The sequence below is a fragment of the Liolophura sinensis genome, chromosome 8 (genome assembly GCF_032854445.1).
Source record: "Liolophura sinensis isolate JHLJ2023 chromosome 8, CUHK_Ljap_v2, whole genome shotgun sequence".
NCBI lineage: Eukaryota > Metazoa > Mollusca > Polyplacophora > Chitonida > Chitonidae > Liolophura > Liolophura sinensis.
Genome location: NC_088302.1, coordinates 50,435,981 through 50,445,434, shown reverse-complemented (window position 1 = coordinate 50,445,434; position 9,454 = coordinate 50,435,981). Strand labels below are relative to the sequence as shown.

The 9,454-nt window shown below is 40.2% G+C and overlaps 1 protein-coding gene across 2 annotated transcripts in view; it reads left to right on the top strand.

Annotated features, from left to right (window-relative positions):
* The first annotated feature begins 216 nt into the window (after positions 1–216).
* LOC135472511 (protein dachsous-like) overlaps positions 217–9,454 on the top strand; it is an 83,983-nt gene continuing 74,745 nt past the window's right edge. For both annotated transcript variants that reach the window (XM_064752039.1, XM_064752037.1), the window contains exons 1-2: positions 217–340; positions 1,277–3,342. In XM_064752039.1, the coding sequence (XP_064608109.1) occupies positions 1,378–3,342 (1,965 nt within the window). In that variant the 5' untranslated portion in view covers positions 217–340; positions 1,277–1,377. The remainder of the gene's footprint in view (positions 341–1,276; positions 3,343–9,454) is intronic.

Here is a 9,454-nt window from a genome sequence, read left to right as displayed (position 1 = left end):
GCATAGACAATTCACAAGAAGCCATGCCTGTGTAATGATGTTCTAAGACAGAATCTAATTTCATTTCAAAGAAAAATTGGAAAATGTACACTTTCCTGCGATTTTAGGTTATTTCTTGTGGCAAGTGTTAGGTTTGTCGGAAACGGGTAAGTGAGCGTTACCCGTGGGTGCTCAGTTCACCGCTAGGCTTGAACAGTTCTTCACCCTCCTGCTACAAAGAACGAGTGCGTGTTTAGCCCGTCACTGAGTACTGTCTTCTCGGCTCTCTTTTAACTGGATTTTAATGTAGTGATGAGTGCAAGACGCTTTGGAAAATGCGCAAAATGGATGCTGTTTAAGGGTAAGTTAGTAGTTTTTTTGCCTGTGTTGTTTTTGTTTTGTCGGTGAGATAAAGTTTGAGCGAGAGCTGACAGAGCGATCGCTGGATCGGGTCTGAGATTTCTGAGCCGCGCATAGGCGTTCACTCTCCGCAGGGAGAGCGAGTCTGGTGGGACTTTAAGGTGTGATGAGTGTACAGGGTCAGTCAAGTAACCCAGACTTTCTCTCCAGGTACCAACCGTTTGCAAATTTCCAAAGCATGAATCGTCAACTTGGTTAAAGTGTCAGAATGCAACACAAGTTCTGCCAACCGAAACGTAGGCTACGAAGTGAGGTATTGGTTAAGAAGGGAACGGGCGTGCGAGGTGTTTGTACGGGGGCTCTAGACAGACCGTCCGTGGCTAGAGAGGCTCTTTGACGGGCGAACTATTCCTTCACCCCGTCTTTCCACGCTTTATGAAGAAAATTTTTGTATGTAGCACCAAATGTCGCTTGTTTCCAAACTGGTAAAGGTTGTATCATGCATGAACAGTCCTGGAGTCACGCAAACACGCGATTTAAGAGTTTTAAACATATCATGAATTCAGAAATAAACTTGATAAAATTCTTGCCTACGCTTTGAAGGTACAGCTACACCTTGTAAATAGGGTAAGCCCACAGTTACATGTTAACCTGTGCTTAGATACCCAGTATGTGATGATTACAGTGACAGTGTCGAGTACATGAATTGGCTCCAAATAACTGTAACTGAATCATCAGTGGTTTTTATTTATGTTTTTCTTATTTAGCAGCTTAAAAATTCCTAGTCCCATTGAGAAGGCTAAGCAGTTTTCTGGATGTGTACTATATCACAATGAAAATAAAACATTAATGTTAATTTTTTAAAATTCATTACTCAATTCCAGCAAGTTTCATTGTGTTTATAAATTACTGATAAGGTACTTGAATTTAATTTCAGGTGACTAAGAGAGAATGGATGTCTTACCTACACATGATTCCCGTCCCGTTTAACGCAATGTTTCGGGCGCAGGTATCAATGTGGGAAATTACATTACAGCCATGAGTGAGAGATCAAAGATGGGAATTCTAAAGGAGTTTCCGTTGGTGCTGCCCCAGTGTGCATGTTCTTGTGGTCATAACGCAGTATCGAGGGGTTCATATGTGCCTTTGGTACAAGGTACATGTCTTCTAGAGAAGAGGGAGGCTAACTCCTGGATTAAACCAAGAAGTTCCTCCCATGGACAGAAAGCATTGTTGAGAGTTCAGTGTAATTCAATTTTTAATTTTATTTTATCCCTAGTTTTAATTTTGCTGTTGTTTGGGCTAGCAGCAGGTCAAGGCTCAGACGATCCCTTGCAACAGGTGATAAATGTGGAGGAAGAACTCCCTGCTGGTAGTTTGATAGGTGTGATTGGAGATGGAATACCAACTGCCCCACCCCCATACCTACAGATCATCTTCACAGGTCAAAGTGGGGTGGCCGATGACCTTAATATTAATAAAGTTTCTGGTCGAATAAGCGCTCGACGAAAATTAGATAGAGAAAGGCGCTCGTCTTATGCATTTGCTGCTTTATCCCAAAACACAAATGTTGTACAAGTGATCATAAATGTGACAGATGTTAACGACCACAGCCCTGCCTTCCCTAACAATACCATGAGCCTAGATCTATCAGAGTACACCCCAAAGGACACCAAAATTAAGCTGAGCAGTGCAGTGGACAAAGATGTGGGCATCAACAACACACAGCGGTATGAAATCGTGGAGGGGAATATTGGAAATGCATTCAGGGTATCCTCAAAGCGTGCAGGCAGTAATATTCTGCTAGTGGATTTAGTTGTGAATAATGTGTTAGATCATGAAATTACCCCATCTTACAGTCTTGTGATTAGGGCTTATGATGGTGGGGTTCCCCCTAGGATGGGGACATTACGGGTTAACATAAACATCATCGACGTCAACGATTATATCCCTGTCTTTGTTCAAAGTCATTACTTTGCCGAAGTGTTGGAGAATTCTACGGTAGGCTTAAGTGTGATTGAAGTGTCAGCCTCTGATCAGGACTCTGGTCAAAATGGAAACATTCGCTATTCCATCAATCGTCAGCGCAGTGACCCCCAAGAACATTTTGTGATAGAACCCGTGTCTGGTATCGTCAGGGTGAACAAACCTTTGGATTTTGAGAGTCAACCAGAGTATGAGCTCATCGTGATCGCACGAGACAATGGCACTCAACCTCGCGAAGGTAGTGCCGTCATTTCCATCCAACTCATCAACATTAACGAACAACCCGCTCAAATCAACCTGGTCTTTCTAACAACTGGAAACAAATCTGGCCACATTTCAGAAGCTGCGGCGCCAGGCGAATACGTCGCTCGTATTTCTGTTAGCGACCCAGACACTCCAGGAGAATACAATGCTCACGTGAACGTCTCATTGTCAGGTGGGGGTGGCCACTTCGCTTTAACTACGCAGGATAACGTAGTTTACCTGATGGTCGTAGACAAACCTCTGGACAGGGAAAAGAAACCGTTTTACAACCTAACGATAACAGCCATCGATGCAGGAGTTCCACCGCTTTACGCGTCTCTGTCCATCACCATATGGGTGGAGGATGTCAATGACAATTCACCACAATTTAACAAGTCGGTGTACACTGCAGAGATACCTGAAGCCGCTTTTCCAGGTGTGTCTGTGATACAGGTGTCAGCTACAGACATGGACACTGGGGATAACTCCCTCATTACCTACTCTCTTCTCAGTACTCCTGATACTCAGTCTGACTGGTTCCAGATTGACAGTCGTACGGGCCTTATCACAACGCGTTCCAATGTCGACTGTGAGGTCAATTCCCAGCCTCGACTCACTGTCATGGCCAGAGACAGCGGGAACCCGCCACGGACAGGGAATGCTACTGTGGTCATAACCGTGCGGGATTTTAATGATAATCAGCCCATGTTTGACCAGAGTTATTACAGTGTGACAATTCCGGAAAATACCACTGTGGGCACCTGCTTTATTACGGTAGGTTGTTGCTTTTCACATCAGTAGTCGAAATTATCAATTCCTCTTTGATTGGTTCTTGATCTTTTTGATCAATCTTTCAGCCGTTTTTGGTTGGGACAGGTGAAGTTTAGACGTCCATAGGAAATCTGTAGGAAATGCAGCTGACAGGTACATTTACATGCGTGTTGAACAGGCTCCCAGTGTCTTTATCTATTGATGCAATAGGCCAGCTGTTGTTTTGCTAAACTTTACAATACGATACCATTCTTTCTTTTGGCGAGAACCAATTCTTCTGCTATTTCAGTTGTATTTTTTTTTTTCAGTACATATTTTGTATTCTTGTCAGCACTGAATACATTTTAATGTGATAAGACATCAATCAATTAAATCTTCAGTTTGCAGGAAGTTGGTGTGATGATGATGATGTTATTATTGGCATATTGTACATACATGGAGAACGGAAATGTAACTTTGTGCAGTTCATGCAAATGAATGCAGATGTGATCTCCTGTTCTAGATCTGTACCTATCATTGCAGCTACTGCTACAGATGTACATGTAATACAATTACTTATCGCTCGATCAATTTAGTGACTTTGTTGTGACTTCCTGAAATGCCGTAAGTTAGCGCTATCACCCTCGTGAATCAGTTGGGTAATTGAGTGTAAGTCAAGATGAAGTCCCACGTTTCTCATTTGGCATATCAGTCATCTTCTAACATCTTCAGAGAACATGGATAATATAAGTGATCCCAGATGTTGCAGGGTTTTTTTTTAACTCTGTATGATGTCTCCTAATGAAACTCTGAGGCAACAGTATGAGGGGGTAGATGTATCTCAGTAGATCTCCTTCATGTAAATTATAACAGACACTAATCTCTGTCAACAGCATAAATGTGCTTTACAAAAGGGTATTTTACCTGACTTTCAGGAGCCCATTTTTTCATGAACAACAGTTTGAGTGTTTTGTTATTCATGTAACATGCTGCAGAGACTGTATTTAGGATATATACACGTACATGTACTTGCATGTCTGCAGATCTACATGAGTCTTTCACCTCACAATGTGCCAAGATCAAATGATGTATTTAAACTACATTATGAAAAAAAAAAGCCAAAAATAAATTTAGTGTGCAGTCCGGTGGCGATTGCTTTCTTGCACCCATTGTTATGCTGAGTTAAGGGGTCGTGGTAAAGAGGAGACCTCTCAGACCAGTGTTTAAACAGAAATCCTAGCTTGTGTTTAAGATATAGCCACAATCAGAAGAGCAGGATATAGGGTATTGCTTATTACAGCATATATGTTTGCATGTAGCAAAACTTTTTGACTCGGCAAGCTTCCTCTGTGTGGGCATGTGAATGTGGTGAGGTGATCAATATCTGGGCAGTTTTTCCCCAGTTTTCTCCTACCCTCTTTACACATTGGCCGTGTTTGTATCTGGAAAGCCATGTGCTCTTATATACATGTATGAATGTACATAATACGTCTGCATCCATCAAGAATTTCACCTTTGACCCCCATAATGGACAGTCTGTTCCAAGAATTCAGCTGTCAACATAGCTCTGCTGAGTTTCTTGAACTTTTGCCATCATGCATGTTGCATGTAATAGCATAAAATTTTGTGGAATGTTCATAAATTAAACACATGTATAGAAGGATTCCAGTCTGTTTAACAAATACATTTTGCTTATCAAGGAAGACATATGGTTTTTATTTAGAAGTTTTCAAAGCGGGAGAAAGCACAGTGCATTGAAACGTTAAATTAAGATGCTGTGTGTTAAACGTGTTAACTTGCTCAAACACATCCATCCCAGGAAAGTCTTCACATTGCCTTCGCTTAACATTTACATGTAACATGTGTAACTCATGACTTCCGCAGAATACATTTACATGCCCATTCATCACTTCTCCCTTAACATACATAGTCACGTAATCATCATTTCTGCAAGCTCATGTTGGCTTCCTCTCTGGCTGTACGTGGGAAGGTCTGCCAGCAACCTGTGAAAGGTCGTGGGTTTCCCCTGAGCTCTGCCCAGTTTCGGTCTCCATGGTATAAGTGAAATATTCTCAAGTAGGGCATAAAACATCAATCAGATAAAAAAATAAACAAATCATTTCTGCAAAATACTGGCCTTTTGATCACATCTACAACATAGTTGCAAATTATGGTACATTTTGCACTTTTACAACATCCTAGCACAGAAATCACAACCAATACATGTATGTCAGGTTTATGTAAGACAAACTTCAGTTTAAACTGTCAAATTGTGTATCCTCTTTTTATACCTTTTGCAATTTTTTAAAGGATTATCAGTTAATTTTAACATGCTTTGTTTCCTGTGTAATATAATTATCTTGAGAAAGGCACATGTACAAGTGTGTGATGCATTTAAACTTTCAAACCTTCAAGACTTTTGGTAGTAATCATGGTGATACACACTGAATACTGTTTATCTGGATTTACTTGAAAGCAGGCCTTTATTTTCTCCCCAAGATCACAGAGGCTAACGCTGTGTCGGCATGAAAATAAGTTTAAAAAATTAAGCAAAAAAAAATGCTTGCCTCTCTGTTGGTTATTGTCAAATCCCTAAACCACTGCTATTTTGGGGGATTTTGGCTATTTGTGCTCAACACTGACTGTGGCCAAATTAGGGGAATATAAGCCCTGGAAAGTCACATTCTTTATTGATTTCTCTTTCTAAAGATCCAAAAATGAACTGTGACCTAGTGTTTGTGTTCGTTGTATTAATGTTTTTAGATCACTGTGAAGACTTAAGTTATAGGATAAAGTACACGTATAAAGCATGCAGTCTTAAGAAAGACAGGTGTTCTGGTGGATGAAGAAAACTCAGCATTTTAGTCTGTGAAGAATTCATCCTGACAGCCGTCACTTTCAGAAAGAAAAAAAAAATTCATGTGTAACAGTGTTAAGGAGAAGACCTACAGATATTTTTGTTAATCAATCCTGAGTAGTGTCCGGGTGAGATGTGATAGTTTCTACAGAACAAACGGTCAGCATTGATTCGGCCAGGGCACACAATTGGGCCGAGAGTTGTTTGATTAAATTATTCACCGCTGTGACGGTGCGAGCTGGTGCTTTTCCCGGGCCTATGGCAGCACTGTCTTGGCTAACAGTAGAGGTCAGTGTCACAGACCTGTCCTAGAGAGTTAATGTGTGGAGAAAAACATAAAAACAATTTGCTAAACAGCGCCAAATCCTATGGATCTGGCTTAATGGTTGCAATGTATGTTGTTAGGGATGAAAGTGGGGGGGGGGGGTATATAAATTTCAGTTTGACTACATTTTTGGCATCAACATGTCTATGCATATTATGCATTGATTTTTAAAGGCTTTTTTAATATTGTACTCAGCCAGGGAAAAATTGAGAGCTGTATTAAACCTGGACATGGACATGTATACCTAGTGTACACACATCATGCAGTTTGGATGATAACTAGCGTACCATGTACCATTTTACTTGGTGTACCATGTGTCTTTTGTACATGTATGTATGTATTTTGGCTCATTGTGAAAATGAAAGAAACAATACAATTTAGCGTATGGTTATAATTCAAGCTTCTTCTACTTGTACCCCCATTTATATACTCAATTACACTGTGCCTCTGTGTCTGGGTAATTGTATTGCCTGGAGCTTGTTACCATGTACATGTACCTTGTCTGATGTATATGGGTTATATATGTAGTTTTATGTCTGGTCCCAAATGAGCACGTATATACATGCACAGTGTATTCTTAGAGGTGGTCAGAGTGTGAAATATCATCTGCCACATACACTCTGTCTGACTTCATATCTCCAACAACATTCAACATGAATTTCCTTCTTAATCAAATCTCTCTCTGTTTGCACTCTCTGTTTTACCTCCATCTCAGTGGTCTGTTTGTGTTAAAATGCCTTTGTCGTTTGTCACACCTGTGTAAGGGCTTGTTTGACCAGGTGAGAACATTTAGTAGTTGACCATTCTTTTCATAATACCCTTAAACCTGCCCCATGTATTTCCCGGCTCTCCTAAAGCCTTGGTATGTTCAGAGGTATTGTTAGCTTGCTCCATGTTATGTAGCCCTGTCAATTCACACCTCACTCTGGGTGTACCTTACAAGAAAATTGACCAGTCACTTTAATCCAATTGATCCATTGCATAACAACAGTGGCCAGTGACCAGCACAAGGTGCCATGCAATTACAGTTTGTCATTCAGCTTTAAAGACTTGCTCAAACAGGCACCTGTCACTGATGCCGTGAGAAAGGAAGACAGCAGTTTGTGTTATGGTTGGCAGGGGAAAAGTGACAAGTGAATGCATTTTTTAGTTTAACCTATTTTGGACCCAAGAGCACTTATTGGCTGTCCATTTGTTAGAGTTGTGTAAAATTTTGCTGTTATGTTACTACACGTTCACGTATTATATTAATTCCCCAACCTTTTCACATATGAAAGACCAACTTTCAGAGCAATTTATACACCTTTTAATTTGATTTTGCAGTCTAAACCACACTGGTTGTGTTGACCAATTTCAGGGCTTCGCAAAAGGTATAATTTTATCAGTCTATATAGAATATTGCCTCCAGAATATGCTTGAATAAACACCTTGCAAACATGGGAATAGGTTGAAGAATTACAATACTAGATGGAAGTTAACAGTACATCTTACCTATGCTTGGACAGGTAGTAAATGAATGCCCAATACAGTCAGAAATACACACGTCTTCTATTGTCTGACCTTGTGATGAACATGACTGAATTAGTTTCCAGTATAATGGTACAGAGCATGCCTGTATCAGTGTCACAGAGGTTTGGTTTGTGGAATTCTTAATGCATGTTCATGGTGGTCCAAGCTGACATTTAGTACTTTCCCCGAGGTGTTCCATTGAGACACGGATTAGAGCAAACACTTCTAAAAGCGATACCACTTAAGCAGATTTTTTTTTTTTTTTTTTTTGAAACCGACCACCCAAACTCGTTATTTGTAAACAGTGGCCTTAAGACGAAGCTTTAATGACCACGGACATGTATGTGTAGGTTCATGTAGCCCTCTTTAATCTGCTATCCTACTCCTTAACCACCCTCCAGCTGTGTGATAAAGGTAGATATCCAGTGGCTAAGCCAGTCAATTTTCCACCTGACTCATTCCACTGTAATTGTTGGCTGTTCTGTCAGGTTATCATGGATGGAGGACGCCCACTAGACACGCCCCTGAGGAGATGCCCTAAGCATTCTGCAGTTGGCATGTTCTGAAAATGACATACTCAGTTATGTCCCAGTACACATGTTTAAACTTCATCATGCACAGATAAAACTACAAGTATATGAAACTCCTTTTTACACTTTTCATATTTTTGTTCAAAGCTTTCATTGTTCTATGAAGCATGTGTGCATACAAAGTTTACTTCATTGTTTTTGTGTACAACACGGTACCTGCTCAGGAAATGGGGTTCATTTTACTCATTTTAACGGATCAATGCAGTTGTTGTGTTGGTTTACCTGTTGATTATTCTGAACAGGTAAGGTATTTAGTAGGACTGCACCCCCCCCCCCCCCTTCCCCAGAGCAGTTCTCAGCTCGTTGTGAGGTATATCTACTATACACAAGTTTTTGATCATTTACCTGTGACCAGACTAATAAACCCACCTGACCGTTCACCTTACTGTACAGTAATTGAATTATCTCTGGTATGAGAAAATAGACCCTAATGCATGTAATTATAATGCCTGTTTCTAGATATTTTAATTAACTTTAGTAAATAGCCCTACCTGTGAAGGAAATCCTACATTACAAATGTCGTATGTGTCTCAGTATATTTACCTTTTCTCTGAGGTAAAAGTGGTTGACAAAGATAAACATTATTATGCCTTTGTGAAACTACATTGTAGCTCTTTCATGCCCATTTTCAGAGTAGGGCAGATTTACCCCAAATCCTCTTCTAGTTAATTATCACATATAATTAAGAGAAGGTCAGCTGTATGAATGTTTGGTCACTCCTCTCATCAGTGTGTGTTTTATTCAGTATAGCCAAAAGTTCATATAATTTATTTGTGTATCAGTTTTAGAAAAGGTTCACCTGTATATTATTGAAATTAACTGTGGAAGGCTGATAATACATGTACGTATTATGAA